The sequence below is a fragment of the Taudactylus pleione genome, unplaced genomic scaffold (assembly GCF_031769625.1).
Source record: "Taudactylus pleione unplaced genomic scaffold, aTauple2 ptg000173l, whole genome shotgun sequence".
NCBI classification, from domain to species: Eukaryota; Metazoa; Chordata; class Amphibia; order Anura; family Myobatrachidae; genus Taudactylus; species Taudactylus pleione.
The window spans coordinates 2,940,966-2,967,443 of NW_028284575.1; the positions used below are offsets into that span (position 1 = coordinate 2,940,966).

The 26,478-nt window shown below is 47.1% G+C and overlaps 1 protein-coding gene across 1 annotated transcript in view; it reads left to right on the forward strand.

The window, feature by feature from the left end:
* The first annotated feature begins 500 nt into the window (after nt 1–500).
* The window catches only part of CCDC93 (CCC complex scaffolding subunit CCDC93), a 47,956-nt gene continuing 21,978 nt past the window's right edge, over nt 501–26,478 (forward strand). The window contains exons 1-12 of the mRNA XM_088475490.1: nt 501–673; nt 5,022–5,135; nt 5,221–5,315; nt 6,977–7,088; nt 8,201–8,299; nt 14,821–14,877; nt 18,045–18,145; nt 18,793–18,829; nt 20,064–20,150; nt 21,330–21,380; nt 22,014–22,100; nt 22,361–22,477. Coding sequence (XP_088331616.1) covers nt 641–673; nt 5,022–5,135; nt 5,221–5,315; nt 6,977–7,088; nt 8,201–8,299; nt 14,821–14,877; nt 18,045–18,145; nt 18,793–18,829; nt 20,064–20,150; nt 21,330–21,380; nt 22,014–22,100; nt 22,361–22,477 — 990 coding nt within the window. The 5' untranslated portion in view covers nt 501–640. The remainder of the gene's footprint in view (nt 674–5,021; nt 5,136–5,220; nt 5,316–6,976; nt 7,089–8,200; nt 8,300–14,820; nt 14,878–18,044; nt 18,146–18,792; nt 18,830–20,063; nt 20,151–21,329; nt 21,381–22,013; nt 22,101–22,360; nt 22,478–26,478) is intronic.

The following is a 26,478-nucleotide window of genomic DNA, read 5'->3' on the forward strand; positions in this document are numbered from 1 at the left end:
CTCTCTCTGTCAGTCTCCTCTGTCTCTCTGTGTCTCAGTCACTCTCTCTGTCAGTCTCCTCTGTCTCAGTCACTCTCTCTGTCAGTCTCCTCTGTCTCAGTCACTCTCTCTGTCAGTCTCCTCTGTCTCTGTGTGTTTCAGTGACTCTCTCTGTCAGTCTCCTCTGTCTCAGTGTGTCTCAGTCACTCTCTCTGTCAGTCTCCTCTGTCTCAGTGTGTCTCAGTCACTCTCTCTGTCAGTCTCCTCTGTCTCTGTGTGTCTCAGTCACTCTCTCTGTCAGTCTCCTCTGTCTCTCTGTGTCTCAGTCACTCTCTCTGTCAGTCTCCTCTGTCTCAGTCACTCTCTCTGTCAGTCTCCTCTGTCTCAGTCACTCTCTCTGTCAGTCTCCTCTGTCTCTGTGTGTTTCAGTCACTCTCTCTTAGTTGTCTCTGACATTCTGACTCTCCCCACTATCTTCTTCAGTCACTTCCTCTCTCTGATCATGTGACCGTAGCTGTGACAGGTCACATGCTCCCCAGTGGACACGCCCATCGCTGGACGATACCACCAACAGGGCGAGGGGGGTGCTGCTGCTGCTGCTGCTGCTAAGACCTGTCTGAGAGCGGCGCCTCCACCCGAGCAGCGGGACCTAATCCGAGCCATGGCCGGGAGGAGGGGGGAGCCGGTGCCCGAGGTACAGTCCCGGAGGAGAGTTATATATACGGGGGTGGGATAAAGAATACAGACATCCCTACAATGTACCCACCCTATATACCCCCTGCCCCATATTCATCCAACAGCCTTATATACACACATAGCCCTATATACATCTCCATCCAGCCCTGCTGTATATACTGTACCTACATTCAGCTCTATATATTACATATATACATATATATCTTCTACATTTGCATTCTATCTATCTATCTATCTATCTATCTATCTATCTATCTATCTATCTATCTATCTCTGTATATATCCTGGTGTCTGATTACCCCCTATTCTAGTTGATTGAGGTAGTGTTACTAAAGTAGTGTTTGTTTATTTTTTTGTTTGCTACCCTTCCTGGAGCCAGACGACCCTGATTTGCCTGAATAACAGCTGAACCTCTTGACCATGTTTGCATTTTTGTATGCATTGAGATGTTGTCACATGATTGACTGACTAGATGTTTGCGACAACGACCAGGTGTACCTAATAAAGCAGAGTGTGTGTGTGTGTGTGTGTATGTATGTATATGTGTATATATATATATATATATATATATATATATTATATATATATATATATATATATATATATATATATATATATGCCTCTGTGGCCCACCGCTCCTCCTGCACCCAGTCACACATACAATGTGGGCAGGTCCAGTCAGGGCCATCGAGGGGGTCCGGTTGTCTGCGGTGTTCATTTTTTTGCCGGCCTGATTGCTGGCGCATCGGCAGGCAGACATGGAGGGACAGCGCCACCTGTCGCGAGGCAATCAGAGCTGGCGGACTGCCATCCAATAAGCAGTAGCTGCTCCTGATTGACTGCCAGTCTGCAAGCTTCGATTGGCGTGTGCAACTGGCGCCAGATTCAAATTGCACCAGTGCTGCCTGTCCATGTCTGCCGGTGCGCAAGCTGAAATTAGCTGGTGGCCCAGCACAAAATCCATATCTTCTGGCTGCTGATGGCACACAGGGGGAGGCTGCTAAAGGGTCACTGGGAGGTAAGTTTTTTGGGGGGACATATTGTGTAAGGGGCACTACTACTGCATGGCATAATGTGCATATGGGGTAGTACTGTGTGGCATAACATGAATGGGCTCTGTGTGGGGGCAAATGTATGTGTTCTTTCTTTTTTTTTTTTTTACCCCTGGGGAGGGCCCTTTTAAGATCTTGCTATGTGTCCCACAAAGTTCTTGTTACGCCCTTAAACACAGGGGGCTGACTAATATACATAGTCACTTTAAAAAGGACTTAGGGGCATATGTGTCAAAGCTTGATGTGAGATATATATCACCAACCAATCAGCTCCTATAATTTTTTAAATAGAGCCTGCAAGTGTAAGTTGGAAGCTGATTGGTTGGTGATATATATCACAATTTTATCTCACATCAAACTTTGATACATATGCCCCTAACTCTGGATTTAATATGAACTTGCGTGAGTTATAAAGTTTGACACTTGCTCAGGTTGTGAAAGGATACTTTTGTAGCTTTCACACAGGTTTTTGGCAGACTGACAATTTATACTTGATCCAGAACATGTGTACTGTAAAGGGGCCTATCCATTACACGACTTTGTGAACAATCCGACCAAAACCAGGAGGTTTTGGTCGCATTGTTCACAAAGTGGAGTAATGGATAGCTGGCAAGGACCAGCGATGCGTGTGCACTCTGGGTCTTGCCGATCCCGACTGTCTACTGAACATGCCCGCTTGTCAGGATCGGCATGTTCAGAGATAGGAGGTCGGGCTCCTGCACTGACTGACGTTCAGTACGGGCACCGCACCTTGGCGACCTGAAGGCCTGAACGCTAGACGTACTGTCTATCAGGTCGCCTAGTGGATAGGCCCCTTAATGCCGGGTATCCACTACCCGATTACATAGACCGATTGCACGATTCCGACATTGTAATCGTGCAATAGTTCAGTAATCAGGCACACATCGCGGATGTAAATTTCGGAAACGACCAGCGCTGCTGCTGGTCGTTTCCAACATCAATCATCGCCCGAACATAACGTCAGGTTGAGCATGTTAGGGGGATGATTGATGTGCTTACACTGAACGACTGATCGTTCAGTGTAGGCACAGCACAGACTGTGAAACGACTGCACACTTACAATGTCTTAGTCGTGCAGTCATTTCAAAGTCTGCTAGTGGATGTGCCCCATAAGTGTCCCCATTTTAAGGGATTGTGTGACAGTGTGTGGCCCTGACGAAGTTCAAACCTAGGCAAAAACCTAATCCTGTTCTAACTATACCACCATGCCAAATTTGGTGGAGGTAGGTCCAAAACTGTCATAAAGGACAGACCGACAGGCAGGGGCGTTTTAAGAGAGGAGGGAGCCCGTGTGCACTCCTCGTGCGGGGCCCCCTCCTCTCTCCCTGGTGGCTGGCTGCCAACTGATGCGGCAGCCAACTGATGCGGCTGGCCAGCCACCAGAGCATTAGGAGAGTCCTGGCACTAGAGTGTGCCCAGAGTCTACTGCGCATGCAGTAAAAAAAAAAAAATATATATATATATATATATATATATATATACACACACATACGATTCCAATATAACCCGCACTCACTGCAGCAGACGTCATTCATAGGGGGTGCAAGCTTAATGAGACCATATGGAATGTCCAGGGTCCATATGTGTATAAATTGTAGCAGTAACGAGGGCACTCACCAATAACAGAAAAAATGAGTCCTGTTTAATAACATACCACCGGTGTAATATCAAAGTAGAGTCCAACGTTTCGGTCCCTATGTGAGACCTTTGTCAAGGTATATCCATTACCATATGCTGTTCAAGCCATAAAATGAATGCGACACATTCATTTTATGGCTTGAACAGCATATGGCAATTTTTTTAAAAAAATGTTGAATCAAAATAACCCCGCTGTGCACAGTGGTAGTTTCCACTGTCAGACGGAGGCTGAGGGAGAATGTCTCTATAGACATAAAGTGGTTTATGACGTCTGAGGATGGCATAAACCAACAGGGCTAAACTCTGAAAATCTTCTATTTTTGGAGTTTGGTACATAATGGTCAGACTGTAGTCCCTATTGATAATAATAGGGGACTGCGATCTGCACCGAGTTTGCCTTTTACAAGCCTGTTCTGTGACGTCCTCCTGCATTAGGCTATTAGTACATAGCAGGGATACATACAATTATGCACAAATTCTAGTTTCTGCATAAATATAGGAAAAAAACGCCTTGATAAATAGGCTCGATAGTCTCTTTGTCAGATCATTTATCTCCGACCCTTAAGAAATGTCACCACTATTTTCTGCTGTTCTCCATTCATAGAGTTTAAACCTTTTACGTGAATTAAGTGATAAGAATATTTTATAAAGCTATCCCTACATCTTGGGTCCCCAGGTCGGCCATGAGGGTAAACTATAGCGGCTTGCCCCAGGCTTACCCATGTCGCTGCTGCATCTGTAGATCATACGTGTTCAGTGTGACATGGCTGAACTGCCAACTCCTCTTTCTATAAGTGAATGTTGCTGTTCTTATCTCCTGATATTGGCTGCAATGCAGTCACTGAGATTTGTGTAAATGTGGAACTGATCCCCCCCCCCCACCCCCCGGAACCCTATTGTATCTGGCGGAACTCAGAGCTCAGTGCAAGTTTTGCAATATCAGTGGGCCTAATTCAGACCCGCTCGCGAGCGAAGGACGATGGTGCCCGAATGCGCATGCGCACGACGGAGGGAGCTCCGTCGTGCGCATGCTCGAGACCCGGCGAGCGACGGGGAATCCGTCGCTCGGGGTCTCGCACCAAAGGGGGCGTGCTGTCGATGGTGAGTGACAGCACGCCCCCTTTGGTGGGCGTGCCGGGGGCGTGGCTGCCAGACGGAGGCGTTCCCATGGGAACGCCTACCGTCTCAAGCCGGCCCCACTGACATCAGTAGTGATATCAGTGGGAGTGATTTTGGCTCTGATAGAGCCAAAATCACTCCAGGGCTTGCGGCAGCGAGACCCTACCGCAGGGTTTCGTCGCAAGCCCGATGGTCGCGATGGTCTTGACCATCGCGACCCTCATCATGGACGCTCGCTATAGCTGTGGGTGGTAACCCACAGCTATGCGAGCGTCCAAGAGGCCACTCTATTTTTAGGGAGGAGGGCCCTGATTCAGAGCGAGCGCTCTGGTCAGAGCGTTCGGCTCTGTATCAGGCCCAGTGTGCGGTAAGTTAGGGTCCTATGAGTTGCAGTTTTGGGGTGTCCTGTAAGTGTCTTATTCTTCTCCTGCCCTGACTCACTCAGGTGCTCATCATTGGGGCCTTAACTCCTGTAATATGAGCATTAAATACAGGTTTCATTCATCATCATTTCAGGTTGAAATCAGAGAGGATGAGGAGCAGAACGTGAAACTGGCTGAGATCCTGGAGCTACTGGTGGCCGCCGGGTATTTCAGGGCCAGAATTAAAGGCCTCTCTCCCTTTGACAAGGTGACCTAGGATGAGCTCTTGTTGTGCTGCTCCCATGTTGCATGCTGGTGGTTTCATGTGTTTTACGATGTGTCGCCCCCTACAGGTGGTTGGTGGGATGACCTGGTGTATCACTACATGTAACTTTGACATCGATGTGGATCTGCTTTTCCAGGAGAACTCTACAATTGGACAAAAGATGTAAGTTTACTTCACACACTGAGGCCCTGATTCAGAGCCGCTCGTAAGCGGCCGCTCGTTCGCTCCGAGTGATGTTCGCACATCTGCGCATGCGTATGGCTTGTAATGCGCATGTGCGAACCAGTCAGTGCGGCCAGAAATCGTGTGCTCGCAAAATAGCGAATGCCTGCTAATTTGAGTGACAGGATGAGGCGTTTGTGGGTGGTAACAGGGGAAGGTGCTTGAAAACGGGGAGTGGAGATCCGAACGCAGGCGTGCCAAACGGTCAAAATGGGCGTTTTAAGGGTGTGCATAATTAACAAAGTGTCATCGACCACGTCACTTGGTTGTCTTTTAGCCTGAACTGCTCGCAGTGATAGCGGGAAGTAAATCCTACCACAAGCACTGCAAGCAGTTCAGACGCCTTTCGATGTACTCGATTAATCTAATAAATAGCGGAGATGACGTATGATGCGAGCGGCCAAGGGGCGTCTGTACAAAATAGCGAGCGCATGTTTCGGACGCTCACTCAGACATAGAGGCGTCAACAGACCGCAAAGAGCGAGCGTTCAATTTAAATAGCCAGCCCCTTTTTCTGAACGAGCGTCCGCAAATAGCGTCCGGCTCTGAATCAGGCCCTGAGACATCCAGAGGCACCAAGATGGCAGTCAGCCTTAAAAGGGATGACCGCAAAAAATCATCATTTAAAGTCTAAAATACCCCTACGTAGCTGTACTTGCAAATGACAGGACACTTTGAAGTGCGCTTGGTAGGCAAATAGAAGTATTTGCGCAGCCACAAATCCAGAGGGGTTCTGCAGTCCTCGCCGTCTGTAAATGACCGTTCGTGTCTTGAACGGCTTCTTTCTGCAGGTAGTTGCAACCAGCGGCAGAGTACCTGGAAATTGTTTTATAACGGTGGCAGCTACGTGTCCCCTTCAGTTCAGCTCTGCACATACTGATGGATCCTAGACCAATCTGCACCCCCCCCCCCCTAACGGCATGGGTCCTGTCTGATCCTAACATTTTGTGGTAACCGATCATAGCACAAACCATTCCAATACCGAGCCCATGCTACTACTGTGCTCAGATCATGACCTGTGATGAGGCAGAACACAGGTCCAGGGTCTCAAGGTTATTCAGTGCCTTCTCCTCATATTATCGGTATAGTATTTGTATAGGCTCCCACCCACAGCGTCCGGCACACGAATAGTGTGTGAAATTCTCCAACTCCATGTTGTGCCGGTATTGCCTGTAATACACGTGCTAAAAATAATTGGGTTTCACCTGCTCAGCTCGATCAACGGGTAAAACATATATATATAGTGGCGGTCATTCCAGCACCCTGCATCTGTCACAGCCCGTGCAGTTCCTCTTTTCTGCCTGGGGTGTCGCTCTCTGGTGCTTCTAGCACTCTCAGTAGATGCAACAAACTGCTGAGATACAGGCCAGAGGGTGCTAGAAGCACCAGAGCAGAGAACGACACCCCAGGCAGGTAAGAGGAACTTCATGGGTTGTGCAGGGTGCTAGAATGAACACTAGTGTCAGAGAGGTACAGAAAAATGGGGTACTCCGGTGTTTGATAAATGAATGCAGCATCTTTACACCTTGGTTAGTCCGTCTTCGTCTGTTACTAAATGCCAACAGGAACTGTCATTCACGAGTCCTGGTCTCTTGTTTCAGAGCATTGACTGAGAAAATTGTATCTGTTTTACCAAAAATGAAATGTCCTCACCGCCTGGAGCCGCATCAGATCCAAGGCATGGACTTCATCCACATTTTCCCAGTAATCCAGGTATGATGCCATGTACGACCTGAGGCTGTGCAGAGCTTTGTTGGGTGTGATGGTGGCTGTGCAGAGCTTTGTTGGGTGTGATGGTGGCTGTGCAGAGCTTTGTTGGGTACGATGGTGGCTGTGCAGAGCTTTGTTGGGTACGATGGTGGCTGTGCAGAGCTTTGTTGGCTATGATGGTGGCTGTGCAGAGCTTTGTTGGGTGTGATGGTGACTGTGCAGAGCTTTGTTGGGTGTGATGGTGACTGTGCAGAGCTTTTTTTGGGTATGATGGTGGCTGTGCAGAGCTTTGTTGGGTATGATGTGGGCTGTGCAGAGCTTTGATGGGTATGATGTGGGCTGTGCAGAGCTTTGTTGGGTACGATGGTGGCTGTGCAGAGCTTTGTTGGGTACAATGGTGGCTGTGCAGAGCTTTGTTGGCTACAATGGTGGCTGTGCAGAGCTTTGTTGGGTGTGATGGTGACTGTGCAGAGCTTTGTTGGCTACAATGGTGGCTGTGCAGAGCTTTGTTGGGTGTGATGGTGACTGTGCAGAGCTTTGTTGGGTGTGATGGTGGCTGTGCAGAGCTTTGTTGGGTGTGATGGTGGCTGTGCAGAGCTTTGTTGGGTGTGATGGTGGCTGTGCAGAGCTTTGTTGGGTATGATGGTGGCTGTGCAGAGCTTTGTTGGCTATGATGGGGGCTGTGCAGAGCTTTGTTGGCTATGATGGGGCTGTGCAGAGCTTTGTTGGCTATGATGGTGGCTGTGCAGAGCTTTGTTGGCTATGATGGGGGCTGTGCAGAGCTTTGTTTGGTATCATGTGGGCTGTGCAGAGCTTTGTTGGCTATGATGGTGGCTGTGCAGAGCCTTGTTGGGTATGATGGTGGCTGTGCAGAGCTTTGTTGGGTATGATGGTGGCTGTGCAGAGCTTTGTTGGGTATGATGGTAGCTGTGAAGAGCTTTGTTGGGTATGATGCGGGCTGTGCAGAGCTTTGTTGTGTATGATGGTGGCTGTGTGTGGTGTAATTATCTGGTGATCTGCCTGCAGAGTGGAAGCTCTGGGGATGATTGATGACAGTCTGATTGGAGCTGTGAGTACTCCTATGCACTCAGCCCTCATCTCTGTGTCTCTGACAGTGGCTTGTGAAACGTGCCATCGAGACCAGGCAAGAAATGGGAGACTACATCCGCTCATACTCCGTGTCTCAGTTTCAGCGAGAGCACAGCCTCCCAGAGGTGCGTATTGGGAACGTCTTCTGCCACGGAGGGGATTCTCTCAGCCACATGGAGGACACAGGGCCTAATTCATTATGGATCGCGGCTGCGATTACGCACGCAGATCTTCTGCGAAAATATGCTAATGTCTGCAATCGCAAAGCCATCGCACAGCCAGCAGAGACGCCCACTACCGCTGTCTCGCATCCGTAATACCTCTGTCCTGCATATACTTCGGGAACATCGAGTAACATCGGCCCCTCCCGCACAATTACAGCAGCCTGACCTTACTCAGTAATTGCTAACCTCATCGCACGCAGTGAGCACACAAGCCGCGTATGCCGTCGCAGTGGCTAGTTTATGCACGCCCAAGTAACGGCGTTCAGACAGAGAGGCACGCCTGCGTTTCTCTAACCACTCCCCCATCACCACTCTCAAACACTGACTACCTGTCACTCACTCTGCGATGAATTTGTATCTGCGTAGTTGATCGCAAAGCGATTGCAATGCTAACTCGCGCGCACGCACAGCGGTGCATGCGCAGTATGCGTTATCGACCGATCTGCGGACGCTGTTGCAATTGCGATCCATGCTGAATCAGGCCCACAGTGCTGAATAGAGCTTCCTTTAGGAATTTGGCACTTTATAATATTCCATATGTTGTTTGGAACACCCTCTCCTATCCCCTTTAAGTCAACACGGGCCCCTGGGTACAGGGGGGGCCCACACCGCACACCCTGTACCCATATTTTTAATACCACTCTGTCGCCAGAGTCCCATATCGGCGCCAGTATCAGCGCTGTCAAAATCACCTGGAAAATGGCTGCCGCGGCCTTTTTCCCGACGCTTTGCCCATGCGCAGTAGGGAAAACACCAGGAAAATGGCCGCGTTGCCATCTTCCCAGTGACCTGCACATGCACTGTAGACTCTGGGCACACTCTAGTGCCCAGAGTCTACCGATGCGGCGCTGCGCTCAGTGCCGGAGAGAGAGAGAGAGAGGGGGACTCGGACAGAGGCTGCACGCTGGCCCCCTCCTCTCTTGAAACGCCCCTGCTCTGAGTGTCCCCAGCTGCAGGGAAGTATATATAGAGCTGGTGTGGAGATTATACAGCGGGCCAGGGGGATTCTTTATACGCTCTTAGTGCTGGGTCTTTGTGTTTGATGATGCAGCTTTGTACTTTTCCAGATTGCTAGCCCTGTATCTCTCTCGTTTTCTGTTTTATCTGGGAAAGCGAGTAATTCCAGATTTGTGACTGGTGGTGCTTTATCGGTACCTTTTTTTTTTTAACTGTGTTTTTATTGAGGTTTTGTTTGAAAACACAGATATAAAGAAAAGGAAAGAAAGAGAAAAATTTTCAGGAACATATTTCACCCTACATATAAAATATACACGTGGAGACAAAAAAATAAATAAGTTTGTAATGATACATAAGGGTTGCATAAAAATCGGATTTAAAAAAAAAATATATCAAAAACTGATTTATTTGATTTAAATCAGATTTTTTTGGATATAAATAGAATTGTTTATAAAAAAATGTTTTTTTTAGTAAACGTTTTAAATTTTTAAACGTTTATTTAAAAAAAAAAAATTAAATAAAAAGATCCTGTTTAAATCAAATTTGTTTTGATTTTTTTTTTAAATCCTATTTTATGTTACATAATTTATTTGTTACCTTGTATATAATTTATAATATCAGATATAATTAACATTATCAGACCCCTGATAGAATACAACTTCCATCTGTACCAGTTTATTATGAAATAATTGGATGAGCGGTTATGAGGACAGTTTAGCGTCTCCATCAGGAAATGATGTTGGATTTAATTTTTTTACTAACGCTATTGTAGGTCATATATCTTATTTCCAAAATTCAGCTATAGTAGCTTTTGTGGCAATAAGGATATGACAAAAGTAGGTGTCTATAGTATTTTGGAGCAGATTCAGGAAAGATATGTAATAGAGCTATCTGAGAGGTTAGGCTTATTCTAAAGTCTAACACCTCCATAATTAGTTCCTCTACATCTCTCCAAAGCGGATTTATTTTTGGGCATAACCAAAAGATACGTAATGTATCTCCAACAGCAATACATCCTCTCCAGCATAAGTTAGGCTACATAAAATTTTTCCTATCTGTGGTCAGATATATATCACTAGTGATGTCAGTGCGAGTGCTTTTGGCTCTGATAGAGCCAAAAGCACTCCAGGGCTTGCGGCCACAAGACCCTACCGCAAGGGTCTCGTCGCAAGCCCGATGGTCGCGATGGTCTTGACCGTCATCATGGACGCTCGCATAAGCTGTGGGTGGTAACCCACAGCTATGCGAGCGTCCAAGAGGCAAAACTATTAAAAAAAATAAAACGCCCTGATTCAGAGCGGCCGCTCGTTCAGAGCGTCCGGCTCTGAATCAGGCCCACTGTGCGCACAGGTACTTCTATTCATTTCAGCCCATTATGGCTGAACTCGCACACAAACAAAAACGATTCCGCAGACCATCGGAAAACACGATACTGTCACACGTGTCCCAGCGCTGCCCAGCGTGTTCATTCACGGCCAGACATGATTCTTAGTAAATACACCCTTAGGTCTCAGACGCGTCTCAGTCCCGTGTTAAGCTGCATACACACGTAAAGATTTTCTGTCCAACCATCCAAATAGTTGATTGGTTGGAATGAAAATCTAGTAAGGTATGAAAGCAAATGACAATCAGCAATTTGCTCCCAAACGCCGGAAAATGGACAAAAAATGTTGTTTGAACAAATTGTTTAGATCAAACATTTAACAAACTTGTCTGACGCCATTTTCATCTGTTTTCTGGCATTTAGGAGCAAATTGCTGATTATCAGTTACTCCCATACGTTACCAGATTCTCATTCCAACCAATCAACTGGTTGGACAGAAAATCTTTAGATGTGTGGCCAGCTTTAGTCTGTCTCTGAATGCTCCTCTCAAAAAGCCTGTTAGGCAGACGAGGAATTGGACATTGAGGATTTCTTGTGGTTTTATTAAGATTTCTGAACGGTAGAGCATGGATTGGGCGATTTTAGTGTTGCTGTAGTCACTGCACATCCAGGATCACAAAGCCTGGCAATACACTGTGTAACAGGAAGAAGCCGTTGTTTTCCTTCCCTTCCCCAACCCTGGAAACTTTGCTCTGGGATGGATGATGGAAGCTTCAGGTTACTCTCAGATTACTGACTCTTTCTTCTTCGGGGTCCATAGGCTCCACAGGGAGACCTTGGGGTGTAGATTGGATCTGTATCCCGGGCACCAAGCAGTTAAAGCTTTGCTCCCAGGATGCACTGGTCCATCCTCCCTATACCCAACCCCCGAGCCAGAGGCACCTCAGTTTGAGTTGGTGCCACTCCGGAGTCGGGTCACTGTTAAAGCAGAGGGGCTACTTAGCAGCCCCCTAAAGCTATTTTATTTTTATTTTATGATTTGGTAGTTTCTGAACCATCTTCAGAGCGCGCTACAACAGACTGTCCATTGGACGTCTGTGCTGCCGCTCCGTCACCCTCGTGACGCCAGTACCGATCTGGGGATCTCGGCGTGCTAGCCGGGCCCCGCGGACTTCCCAGACATAACAAAGGCAAACACATTAGTTGGAAACTCCACCTAAAGTGGATGCCCTTATACTGCAATTGTCGCCACTCTTCCGATCCCAATGCTGCGACTTTTAATGATGGTACTGATAAGATATTGCTAGACCATTCTTAAAAAAAAAAAAAATCTTTTTTTTTTTTCCAATAGCTGGGTGCTTCAATTACCTATTCCCATCTTGGACTAGCTCAACCAGGCTGTGGATAAGTGGTTGGAGCATCTCGTTTAAGGTTTATTCTGGGACACCAAGGTTTGGATTAGTGACAGATCTGGGAAGCCGTCTAATATCTGGGGAGACTCTTGATGCTGGACTAATTGGGGCCAGATTTTCAGCTTCAGTTGTCTCATGCTGGCGGAGATGTACAGTACTAAGCCTTGGTGAGAGATAAAGTACCAACCAATCAGCTTCTGTCATTTTTCAAATACAGCCTGCAAATTGACAGTTAGGAGCTGATTGGGTGGTACTTTATCTCTCTCCGAGACTTAGTACATTTCCTCCGGAGTCCGAATGATGGGCCTTCTGCCCATCCAGTGCAGGCAGTCGATAAAAACTGTCTGCAACTCTGGCCCGTATTCCATTAGTTTCGCAGACGCGATACTTTTTCGCATGCCGAACTTTTCGCCTATATCTCGTATTTTAGCCGCGGAAACTTATCGTGCGTGCCCCCGCTATTCGCCGTTTTCAATTCTAAAAGACGCGAAAACGGAGACACACAAATTCAGAACAGGCGAAAAGTGGTGTCAGAATCGGGGAAATCAGCCTGAACCCCCCCCCCCCCCCCCCAAAAGATGCGGAAACATTGGGGATCAATGTAGTAGTGCCCGATTAGCCCTAATGAAACAGTTTGGGGTACTTAAGTTCGCACAATTGCCTCTAATTAGCGTCTTTGCACAAGTGGTGAAGAATGGCATAAAGCAGTAATTTTAGGAGAAAATAAGTAGTCCTGGCAAATTTGGGGTGCTTGAAAATGGGTGCACGCATATTTAAAAGTCGCTAAACTGAAGTTATAATAAACGTAAAAAACGCACCTTCAGCAAACACCCGCAATCCAAAAAATACTTGCAGACCCCCCCCAAAAGTCCTATTTAGCTACTTTTTATGTTTGTACCCCCACTTTGCACTTTTTCAAAGTGCTTTTCTGGGGTGTTCCTCACTTTTTTTTAAGGTTTTTTTTTTACGCAGTTATCCTTTGGGGGCTGTCCCAAGGGTGCTGAGTGGTTTCCCCACCTTTTGTGCCCCCATCATAGCAATTTTGCACTTTTTTTCTCCACCTATTCAGAGTCGAATCTTTTTTGCCTATTACATTGCATTGCGTTTTCGTGTACGCGAAAAGGGTTTGCAATTGAATACGGAGATAAGTTTCCATCCTGGCGAAAAGTTGCAATTCAGATTTCTGGATGACGAGTGTTACGGATGGAGAAATATATTCTCTGTCTCCTCCGAGCACAACCCAGGATGTTTCCTGATAATTCTTTCCAGTTAGCACAATTTTAAAATGGTTCAGAGAAAGTATAAAAACGGAGCTCCTGCAAGGTTCCGCAGTCTGTACTTTAGTTCGTCTTTGGAAGATGGTGGCATTCTTACCGGAAGTACAATAGTTATTTTTTCTCCTTCAGGGTTTTATGTATGTATGACCACCATACAGTCCTCCATTAGCCCTTTGGATGGATGTGAAGTTTCTCACATGGAAAACTGTTTTTACTCCTTGATAATTCCACTTCCTGGGTGGTCTCAGAGTTGGAGGCCCTGTCTTACAAATGTCTTTATTTGGCTATCCAAAATTGCGGCAGGGCTTGCTGGTATGTGTAGTTCCACAGCAGTTGGAAGGCCTTGTGTTGAATACCCCTGGGTTAAAGGATTGGATGTCGATAGGGCAAGGAAGATTTAGGTTGCTCAGGCGCTAATCCATAAAAACCGATGATCTTCCCCTCCTCTGATGTCTACAAAGAGCAGTCTGCCTGTGTCAAAACTGACAGCCAGCCAGATGGGTCATCACAGTGGGTCGGCACCTTTATATTGGTGCGGGGAAACCTGTTACTGACATTGTGGCGTCACATTCTATCAGATCTGTGAGCGCCTTGTGGGCGGTGCTGCATGTCGCTGATCAGCTGTGCCGGGAAGCGGCATATATCTCAATACACACTTTCAGAACTTTACAAGTTCAATAATTTTTGCATCCAAAGAGGCAAGTTTTGGTGGGAAGTTCCTGAGCACACCAGCTCCTGTGAGCTTACCCACCTGAAGGGGCAGCTTTGGGAGATCTCACTGATCCAGTGTTCCACAGGAAGCTGGAAGAGAAAATGGGATGTCTATACTTGTGTTAAATCTTTTTCTCTTAATCCATCGGGGACACTCATCTCCCTCCCATTCACGCCCTAGTCCTCCGTGTAGGTTCACTATAGTTAGTTGCGTTTCTAAGGTCTTGTTTCTCTCTCGGTTGGTTTCTCCCTGGTTCTGCCCCACATGGGGCTTGGTTAGAAAAGTAACAGAGTTCCCCGCGTGATAGAAAATGGAAAGAATGTATTAAATATTTTTCCAAAGTCCTTTAGGAAGCTGTATACCCCATGGTCCCATATCCCCAAATGGGTTCTGAGAAATGGATCAAAGGTAAGCATAAAAATCCCATTCCCATAAGTAGGCTAAATACATATAAGTAACTTTTTTCCCTCTCACATTGACTGTTGTCATAGGGAATACTGCTTTATATCCTCCCAACATTCACTGAACCTGGCATATTATAGACACCTTTTTAGTACTTTAGAAAATCAACATCACTTTAGTATAGATATGTTGGGTTGTTTGATTAATGCTACAATCCGCACTACAAATTAAAGTAAAAATACTCTCAGTGGCTTTGAGAATGTCACCAAAGACCGAGAACATGGTAGAAGGAGTTTTGGCCGACACGTTCCTACTTGTCTCTCTCTTTCCCTTCACAGGATGATGAGTTTGCGGGTCGGAGGGAGAAGGCTGTAAGAACTATTACCGAGACCTTTGTAAGTACCTCTGACCACACACATGCCCCAAATACTGCCATAAACAAAGGGTTCAATGAAACTAGGGGCAAAGTTGTGGGTGATGCCCGCCATGTGCCATTGGAACCTGGGCATCCTTCATCGCCCCTAAATTGCAGCCCCATAGCGGTGCAGGTTAAAATGGGCGATTTAGGTACTACCCTATGTATGGCTGATGTGCGCACTGCATTGCCGTCATCACACCTACTTGAGTCAACTCCTAGATGTACCAACAATAACCAATGTTTTTCATTAAACCCCAGATAGAACCATCTCAGTTGCAGCGTTACCAAGAATAGTCCAAGCTGAGAGCTTGTGTCTTATACTTCCCCTTATACTGATTACCAGGCAGCGGCTGCCCTGTTATAGATACATAGAATTTGACGGCAGATAAGAACCACTTGGCCCATCTAGTCTGCCCCATTTTTAAACATATTGTTACCTCAACCCTTATTGGTCCTTACTTCTTCTGAAGGACGTCCTTATGTCTATCCCATGCATGTTTAAATTGCTCTACTGTCTTAGGGGTAAATTTACTATTGCTCTATTTGCAGGTCGATTTGAGGAGTGATTTAGCACTTCTCAAATCGAATGCTGTGAAAACCGTTTTTTCACTGCATTTACTATGATTCGATTTGTTTTGCGATTTGCAAAACAAATTCGATTTGAGTTGGTTTTGAAGAGTGATTTGCAGTTCGATTTGACATGTTCATATCCAAATCGAACGGCAAATCACCCTTCAAAACGAACTGCAAATCCCGACACAACGAACTGCTTCATGCTTTCACTTTCAGCATGGGCAGCTCATTCTCACACAGATACATGCAGACGTCAGTGATCAGACAGCAGTGATTCCCATAGCCCAGTGCTGGTTGTACTGAGTACAGGGAGACCCTACGTCAATTTTTCCCTGTACTTAGTCAACCAGAACTGGGTTTCAGCAGTCCGGGGCTGGTTCTGATTTGGGGGGGGGACCTCACGTCAATTTTTTTTCAAAATGTAACTATTTACTTTTTACAGTCAGATACATGCAGGCATCTCACTGATGTCTGCAGGTATCTGTGTCAATCTAACCTGCTCATGCTCAAATCGAAAATCATGAAGCAGGTCTACTGGATTGGGGATTTGAAGTTCGATTTTGAGGTCGATTTCAAATCGAACGATAGTAAGTAAGGGTTTTGTGTGTTGGGCTATGTAAAAGCACCAATGTTTTTCCAATGGTCGATTTGAGGCCGATTTGACTCAAAATTCGATTTGAAGTCCCAATTTTACATTCGATTTGGCCTTTAGTAAATACCCAAAAGCAAAATCGAATGAAAATCTCAGCTCAAATCACTCAAAATGCCAAATCGTCCTTTAGTAAATTTACCCCTTAGCCTCTACCACCCCTGATGGGGGCTATTCCACTTGTCCACTACCCTTTCTGTGAAGTAAGTTTTTCTCAAATGTCCCCTGAACCTACCACCCTCCAGTCTCAGAACATGTCCTCTTGTTCTAATACTTCTCTTTCTTTGAAGAATGTCTCCTTCCTTTACCTTGTAAAACCCTTTATATATTTGAATGTTTCTATCATGTCCCCCCTTTCCCTTCTCTGCTCCAAACTATACATATTAAGATCTTTTAGTCTTTCCTGGTACGTTTTGTGGTGTAGACCTTGCACCATTTTAGTTGCCCTAATGTGGGAGGGGCACTAGCGCACCCGTGGGCCTGCCGCAGTAGGAATGAATCGTTGGGTGTCCGTGTCGGGTTGCAGTAATGCTGCCCAGGCGGAGAATATGGGAGGGGTGGTGTTAATTATTAGGCACTAAGGGGGTGTATGCAGAGCTGCATGCGAGTTGGCCGCAGTTGCACTTACATCACTTGCATACATCAACGCAGATATTCGCCTCTATGCCGAGTTGGGCCGGCCGTACTGTACGTGCATCAGCACTATTCAAGGTGCAGCAGATGTGTCTGATTTCAGCATACACACAAACATTGTCTGCAGTTCCATCAGCGGCCCTAACTAAACAGCCTGTGTGCGAGCGTACGCCCCACCCATCCATCCGCAAGAGGAGCTGTGACTGCATTTCCCATAGAAGCGTGCGCTCGTATACGGAGCCTGCACAGTACTGAAAACCGCAAGATCCGTCCGCAAAATAGACTTTCATGCAACTCTGCGCTGGCCCCTAAATGAGTAGAACAAAATGTTGGGGCAATAGTAAAATAGCGCTTCTGATTACTGCACAATGGGAACAGATCATTGGACTATGGGCCTCATTCAGACCCGCTCGCAAGCGGGTCGATGGTGGGGCACTGCACACGCAAGCCCCGTTGCGAGTGAGAAATTCACTCGCTCCAGGGCTCGCTACAAACGGGGCGGCGACAGCTTGCCCTGTTTTGTAGGCAGGGAGGGGGGGTGGCTGGTCAAATGGAGGCGTTCCTGAAGGAACGCCTGCCATTTGTGGGCGGCCCTACTGACCTCACTCGTGAGGTCAGTAGTGAGCTTCCTGCTCTATTTGAGCAGGAAGCTGACTGGGGCTTGCGGCAGACGAGACCCTACCACAAGGGTCTCGTCGCAAGCCCGATGGTCGCGATAATCGCGACCATCACCTGGCCGCTCGCAAAAGCTGTGAGTGGTCACCCACAGCTCAGCGAGCGGCCAGGAGGATGGGTTAAAAAAAAAAAAAAAGTGGCGCCCCTGATTCAGAGCGAGCGCTCGCTTTTTGCGAGCGCCTCTGAATGAGGTCCTATATACGAAGGATAATAATTATAGCAAATGCCCTGCACAAATGATCTCAGAGCTGAACAAATGCTGGAGAGAGGAAGAAGTTCCCAACTGCAACCAAACTTCTCAGTGTGGGGGGCGTGCCGGCTGCCAGAGCGGACAGACTTGTAGCCTCGTCCATCCTTATATAGTACCGGGTTACAGGGACTTCCTGTCTCCTAGGGGTCTATGTACTAAGCAGTGATAAGAGACAGAGTGAAAAGTGATAAGGAAGTGATAAGGTGCCAGCCAATCAGCTCCCAACTGTCATTTTTCAAACACAGCCTGTGAGATGACAGTTAGGAGCTGATTGGCTGGCACCTTATCACTGACTTATCACTTTTCACTCTGTCTCCTAACACTGCTTAGTACATAGACCCCCTAATCTCTTTCCTCTCCACAGGAAATCTACAAACCGCGCAGGAAGTACAAGCGGCCAGGAGACGCAGCGGCGCTGACGGATGAGGAGTCACGTGTTCACTCCACTCTTTTGGAGTATGGCAGGTAACACGCCGTGGCTGATGTGGCAGGACTTTGTTACTTTCTGAGTTCAGCTGTGTTTGCACAGCCGCCCTGTAGAACAACCCCGTTGCCCTGTAGTGTGCACAGTATTGCATCATTCAGGGCTTGTCCCCTCGGGTTCCCAGGATTGTGTCTGGCCTGATTCTGGATGAGGGAAGTGGCTTATGTACAGATGTTGTACCATGTTTTCTGTAAGTGCTGTACAGCTATCTGCCTTACTGCAGATACGCCAGTGCCCACGGGTTCACAAACCTCTTTCAATTAACATTAGCGACACAGGACAAGTATAATAGATGCTGGTGCGATCTCGCCTGAAAAACAAGTTAGGAGATATGAGAACTGGCGCACGGGAAAAGATGTTGTTACCAGTAGCAACCGTATGATAACTAAACACTATTGAGATCTTATCCATTAGAATTTAGTTATTACGGTGTACACTTACATAGGGGACTTCTGGTACAGGTGTCCATTTATAACTGAGAAATATCAATGGGTCTGTAAGTGTATAAATATGATGATTGTGCGATGTACGGTTACATTAAATCTTACATCCGCTTTGTAGCTGGTAAGTAATTAATTTTGAGATGTATGTAAAGAAATCCTTATATTTGTTCTTATTGTTTCTGCAGGAGATATGGGGTCAGTAAGCCAGGAAAGACTGACAAGGTTTGTTCTTCATACTTTATAGTCACACTCATACTCACACTCCTTTATCCCCATCTGCTCCCCTCTCCTGCTCACACTCCTTTATCCCCATCTGCTCCCCTCTCCTGCTCACACTCCTTTATCCCCATCTGCTCCCCTCTCCTGCTCACACTCCTTTATCCCCATCTGCTCCCCTCTCCTGCTCACACTCCTTTATCCCCATCTGCTCCCCTCTCCTGCTCACACTCCTTTATCCCCATCTGCTCCCCTCTCCTGCTCACACTCCTTTATCCCCATCTGCTCCCCTCTCCTGCTCACACTCCTTTATCCCCATCTGCTCCCCTCTCCTGCTCACACTCCTTTATCCCCATCTGCTCCCCTCTCCTGCTCACACTCCTATATCCCCATCTGCTCCCCTCTCCTGCTCACACTCCTATATCCCCATCTGCTCCCCTCTCCTGCTCACACTCCTTTATCCCCATCTGCTCCCCTCTCCTGCTCACACTCCTTTATCCCCATCTGCTCCCCTCTCCTGCTCACACTCCTTTATCCCCATCTGCTCCCCTCTCCTGCTCACACTCCTTTATCCCCATCTGCTCCCCTCTCCCGCTCACACTCCTTTATCCCCATCTGCTCCCCTCTCCTGCTCACACTCCTATACCCCCATCTGTTCCCCTCTCCTGCTCACACTCCTATACCCCCATCTGCTCTTCTCTCCTGCTCACACTCCTTTATCCCCATCTGCTCCTCTCTCCTGCTCACACTCCTATATCCCCATCTGCTCCCCTCTCCTGCTCACACTCCTTTATCCCCATCTGCTCCCCTCTCCTGCTCACACTCCTTTATCCCCATCTGTTCCCCTCTCCTGCTCACACTCCTTTATCCCCATCTGTTCCAGTCTCCCTTCCTGGCACCTATATCAAAAATGTTGTCATTTATTATACAGTAGGTGAATGCCTTAAAATACACAAGTGATGATGGCATATGTGTAACCGTCAGTAAATATCTCTCTAAATGGTGATTTCTGATTTTGTACAGTCTGTGTTCTCTAGGAAAGCTTGTGTAAGGAATAACGCACACGCATTTTTATCATGGCCTTTATAGCAGCACAGCACTCCTCTGGCTTATATACACTGAGGAGTGTTATATCACATATATATTGTATTCCTTTTGATTTAAGCCCTAGCGTCCTGGCTTCCCCAGGGGAAAACAAGAACATGTTGAAAGTGACTGTTCTCATTGCTCTGTCTGACAGCCAGATGACCATAAAGTATCCGTCCCATCGGGGCTAGCCGGGAAAGGAGACGCGAGAGAGGAGGAGGAGCTGCATGCGCAGGAAGAAGTGAGTGGCCCTTGGAAACGGCCTCATCAGTAAGCGGCATCTGATCAGTGAAGCCGCCAGCAGGCTGAATGAGATGCCGGTGACCGGAGGGGCGCTCAATCAGGGCGCCCGCCATTGCTACCGTATGGGTGTTAGTATAGGGCAGTGTAGGGCGCATGGTAAAAAGGTACTGACCCCCATGAGTGCCACTCAGAACATTCTCCAGTGCCACAAGGTGGCATTAGTGCCAAGGGTTTACCTACGCCTGGTATAGGGTGATAAGCCTGCCGTTGTCTACCTTGTAGCACTGCCTGGTGAATTACAATCATTATGAACACTGTTTCCTGGTGAGTACAGCTCACATGTGATGGTTAATTCTTTTATTAGAAAACTTGCAACATGCAGTCAATAAATAACACCTAAAACCAGACAAAAACAATTATAGCCAAAAATAACATAATATATAACAAAAGTCATAGCATATCCAACAGAATCCTACATATATTTTTTCATGGCTTAACAATATGTCAAGCCTAACAGCCTACACTAGACAATACAAAACTATATACAACATACAAATCTATCACAGCACTACAAACCATCTACATAAATTACAAGTACCGAGAAAATGAAGGGCTTGATAGCTGCATGTAAACCGTTTTAAACAAAAGCCAAGTCCAAAATCTACGGGGAGTGAGAAATAAATGAGAAAATAGATAGCCATATGATGGAGAGGGAGAAGACGTCTGCCACCCACTCAAGGGGGCTTCAGTTGGAGGCAAAGCCTGGACCACCCGACGGCATCCATCCTATCCATATCCATTAACCTGTTCACCTCGTGTAGAATGCTTTCCACCACCTCTGCGCAGGGGAGAACTTTGTCTAAGGGAAACTTGACACTGTGCTCTCCACTTGTGATATCTAACCGCTAAGCGAGCCATAAAAATAGTGGTCAAATCAAATCTCCTATACCCTTTAAACGCTCCATAAGCCCACTCAGGGTCTCGCATGTAATATTATTGTCACTGTGGTTAGATAGGGGGTTACTTGAGATACTCACTTAGATAGTGTAGGAGGAGAGGCCCAGGGCTGCAGCCTGTTCCTGGATGTGCGCACGGGCTGGATGTTCTCATCGGGGACTTTAGGTTGTGGTCTTCAGTAAGTGCTGACTGTGTTGATGTTTGTTTTCTCTCGGTATAGCTCCGTATAAAGGCTTTAATGACCGGAATGGCCGCCATGGACCTAGAACAGGTAGGACTCTGTGTTATTGGATCACGATCCTGTTCTGTAGTGAGATATTTAAAGAGACAGACGGCTTGTAGGTATGAAACAGCGGCTGCTATCAAATTAGGACCTCATTCAGGGGTGGCCACAGAAGTGGCCGCAGCAGCATCTATTGGCGTTCACCCATCTGTGACTTTATGCAAATTCCACTACAGAGTCCTTCCCTGATGCACAACCGTGTGTCCGACCGTGCAAGATCCGAGACGCCCACTGTCTGCATCCGTGCACGCTGTAATACGCATTGGTGCGGTTTTAGACGCCACCATCAAATTTGCACCAGCCCTATGGCAGGGGCAGTTTCTCCAGCCGAGTGTGGCCTCCTGTATGAGCAGGCGAGCGTCTGCCTAAGCGACCACTTTCACTGACGCGGATACGCATGCTCACGACACTCTGCTAACAAGCCCATAAGACAGACCGTCTCCGTGCGTGCGCTAAGACACCTCCCTGTCACCGCCCGGGAACGCCCAATACTTTGTCACTACACTTCCCCCTGCGTGCGCCTGAAATCACACCTGCGACAAAATAGGGACACGTGCTTAGAGTATGAGACACGTTCGCAGTAGCAAAAAATCTCTTGAATGGCTGTTTTTGGAATTTCAGGGGCGCCTGACAGCGAGCACGGTGGGTCAGATCGTGGGGTTACAGTCGGATGAGATAAAACAGGTGGTTTCTGAGTACGCTGAGAAGGTGAGTGCGTTATTCGATGAATATTTGTCATTGATAAGTGCCTCGTGTGTATTGATTTGCTGTGTAACAATAATTACAAAGAGAGATCATGAATCGTGTCTCTATGAGCATGCAGAGATGTCACCGAGCGCCCCATACAGGTTGTCTCCCTCCCTCCCCCTTCCACCTACTGCGTGCGGTCACATCCGAGCTGCTGTGACTAGACTGAGATCTGCCATACGTGTCCCTCTGACTGCTCGTCTCTACGTCTTCCATTCCAGCAGTCTGAGTTTACATCAGAGGAGCGTCCGGAGAACCTGGGGGCCGCTCAGCAACAGCGCAGGAAAGTGGCGTCCGTCACCAAGCAAATCGCCCAGAAGAGTAAAATCCTGGAGCAGGTACCTGAGCGGAGCGTTTATGTCTATTTCTGGACCATAGGTCATTTTTTAGCGCTGGCGGAATTTCTAAAAAGGATGTTTATAGATGGGACACGGCAGCAACTTGAGATAATATACGTCTTCACGCAGAGCGCTTGGAGGTGTGGGGTGGGCATGGGGGAAGGGCTGGCTTTGCATAATGATGCCCATGGGGAGGGACTAGCTTTGCATAGTAATACATGTGGGGGAAGGGCTTGCTTTGCATAGTGATACCCATGGGGAGGGACTAGCTTTGCATAGTAATACACGTGGGGAAGGGCTTGCTTTGCATAGTGATACCCATGGGGAGGGACTGGCTTTGCATAGTAATACATGTGGGGGAGGGACTAGCTTTGCATAATGATACCCATGGGGAGGGACTAGCTTTGCATAGTAATACATGTGGGGGAGGGACTAGCTTTGCATAGTAATACATGTGGGGGAAGGGCTTGCTTTGCATAGTGATACCCATGGGGAGGGACTAGCTTTGCATAGTAATACACGTGGGGAAGGGCTTGCTTTGCATAGTGATACCCATGGGGAGGGACTAGCTTTGCATAGTAATACATGTGGGGGATGGACTAGCTTTGCATAGTAATACATGTGGGGGAGGGACTAGCTTTGCATAGTAATACATGTGGGGGAGGGACTAGCTTTGCATAGTGATACCCATGGGGAGGGACTAGCTTTGCATAGTAATACATGTGGGGGAGGGACTAGCTTTGCATAGTAATACATGTGGGGGAGGGACTAGCTTTGCATAGTAATACATGTGGGGGAGGGACTAGCTTTGCATAGTAATACATGTGGGGGAGGGACTAGCTTTGCATAGTAATAGATGTGGGGGAGGGACTAGCTTTGCATAGTAATACATGTGGGGGAGGGGCTTGCTTTGCATAATGATACCCATGGGGAGGGACTAGCTTTGCATAGTAATACACGTGGGGGAAGGGCTTGCTTTGCATAGTGATACCCATGGGGAGGGACTGGCTTTGCATTGTAATGCACTCGGGGAATGGCCTGGCTTTGCACAGTGATGTACTTGGGTGAGGGTCTGGCTGTGCACAGTGATGCATTTGGGGGGGGGTCTGGCTTTGCATAGTGATGCACTTGGGGGGGGGGGGTCTGACTTTGCACAGTGATGTACTTGGGTGGGGGGGGTCTGGCTTTGCATAGTGATGTACTTGGGGGGGGGGGTCTGGCTTTGCATAGTGATGTACTTATTTATTTATTTTATTAACAGTTTCTTATATAGCGCAGCATATTCCGTTGCGCTTTACAATTGTAAGCATTAATAGAACAAAACAGGGTAATAACAGACAGATATATAGGTAGGAAGGCCCTGATCGCAAGCTTACAATCTATAGGGAAATAGGCATTGATACACAAGGATAGGTGCTATGCTATATATTGCATTTTGGTCCAGCCACAATGCACAGTTTCTTGGTTGGCTGCATGATCCAGTCACACAGAAATATCGGCCAAATGTCATGAGGATGTGAGAGAAAGACAATGTGTGAGGTTATGTGTGGACTGTGAAGGGGATGTAATTAGATATGGAAACTATGAAGGTTATGTGGGCGGTTCTGGGATCTGATAAGCTTGCCTGAAGAGGTGAGTTTTCAGGGATCGCTTGAAGGATTGGAGACTAGAGGAAAGTTGTATTGTACGTGGTAAGGCATTCCATAGAGTGGGTGCAGCCCGAAGAAAGTCCTGTAACCGTGAGTGGGAGCAAGTAATGCATAGGGATGAGAGACGCAGATCTTGTGCTGAGCGGAGAGGTCGGGTAGGGAGATATTTTGAGATGAGTGAAGAGATGTATGTTGGTGTAATTCGGTTAATGGCCTTATGTGTAAGTAAGAGTATTTTATATTGAATACGGTAGAAAACCGGCAACCAATGGAGGTACTGACAGAGCGGGGCAGCAGACGATGAACGTTTGGCAAGGAAGATAAGCCTTGCAGCTGCATTCATTATGGATTGTAATGGTGATAGCCTGTTTTTGGGAAGACCAGTAAGGAGGCTATTGCAATAGTCAATGCAGGAAATAATAAGTGCATGGATTAGAGTTTTTGCAGTGTCTTGTGTGAGATATGGTCGAATTTTGGATATGTTTTTTAGATGTATGTAACATGACTTTGAGACAGATTGAATGTGGGGAACAAAGGACAGTTCAGAGTCAAGGATGACACCAAGGCAGCGAGCTTGTGGGGCGGGGTGGATGGTTGAGTTATAAACAGTGATAGATCAGGTTGGTAACTGTTATTGGCTGGTGGAAATATAATTAATTCTGTTTTAGAAATATTAAGTTTCAGGTGGCGAGATGACATCCAAGATGAAATGGCAGAAATACATTTAGTGACACGGACCAATACAGATGGAGATAAATCTGGAGAGGATAGGTAGATTTGAGTATCATCCGCATACAGATGGTACTGAAATCCAAAAGAGCTGATTAGTTTGCCAAGAGAGGTGGTATAGATTGAGAATAGCAGAGGACTTTAGACAGAGCCTTGCGGTACTCCAACTGATAGAGGTAGCGAAGAGGAGGCAGAATCAGAAAAACGAACAGTAAAAGAGCGATCAGATAGGTAGGAAGGGAACCAAGAAAGAGCTGTGTCTTTAAGACCTAGGGATTGTAGTGTTTGTATGAGGAGAGAGTGGTCAACAGTGTCAAAAGCAGCAGAGAGATCTAGAAGAATTAGGAGTGAGTAATGGCCTTTAGCCTTGGCAGTGACAAGATCACTTACTACCTTAGTCAGTGCTGTCTCTGTGGAATGTTGGGAACGGAAGCCGGACTGAAGTGGGTCCAATAAGTTGTGCGAGTTAAGAAAGTGTGTGAGGTGGGTGTAGACAAGTCTCTCAAGTAGCTTGGAGGGGCATGGGAGCTGGGAGATAGGACGGTAATTCGAGAGAGTGTTGGGGTCACTTGGGGAGGGTCTGGCTTTGCTCAGTGATGTACTTGGGGGGGGGGGGTTTGGCTTTGCATAGTGATGTACTTGGGGGGGGGGGGGGGTCTGGCTTTGCATAGTGATATACTTGGGGAATGGCCTGGCTTTGCACAGTGATGTACTTGGGGGGGGGGGGGGGGTCTGGCTTTGCATAGTGATGTACTTGGGGAGGGTCTGGCTTTGCACAGTGATGTACTTGGGGAATGGCCTGGCTTTGCACAGTGATGTACTTGGGTGAGGGTCTGGCTTTGCATAGTGATGCACTTGAGGGGAGGGTCTGGGTTTACATATTATTTTATTTTTTGGTGGGGAGGGGTTGGTTGTGTTTTTAAATGGAAAAAAAAAAAAAAGGGTCCTGGGTGCATAATAGTTTAGTGGTGTTATTACAGGCAGTACTTGACTTTTGGCCCACAGAAAGGGCTTTGTGTAGTTGCTGCTGAATCTTTGTAGTGAGTCCGTGCAGTGCGAAGCTAGCGTTGCTGTAATATCCCTCTAATAATCGGGGGACACCTATGAATTACACAGGTTCTGTGGCTGATTAAACCAAGTGAAATGCAGAATTGATGTCCGGCAGCCACAGAATCTGTGTAATTCATGAGTCTCCTTGATTAAAGGGATATTATAGCAACCATATTCGAGGCACAGACAGGACCATAAACTGTGATCAGGCCCAAACCGAGTGTAGTGCCCAATAACCCGCTGGAAAACCATAGGATCATAAAATGAGGTTGGCCATGTAGTTACCTTCCAACCGTAATAACCGGCTCCGGTGACACTGAAAGTGGTCAGGATCCCGCAGATCTTGTCAGACACTAAGAGGTATATTTGCTAAAGTGCAGGTTTATAGAAGTGGCAACCAATCAGATTCTACTTATCATGTAACTAGCACCTTCTAGAAGATAATAGCTAGAATCTGATTGGTTGCTATGGGCAACATCTCCACTTCTAAAAACTATCACTTTAGTAAATTTACCCCTTATAGATCAGCGCTTTGACCCGTGCGTGGCCAGTTAGGCGTTACAGAATGCAGAG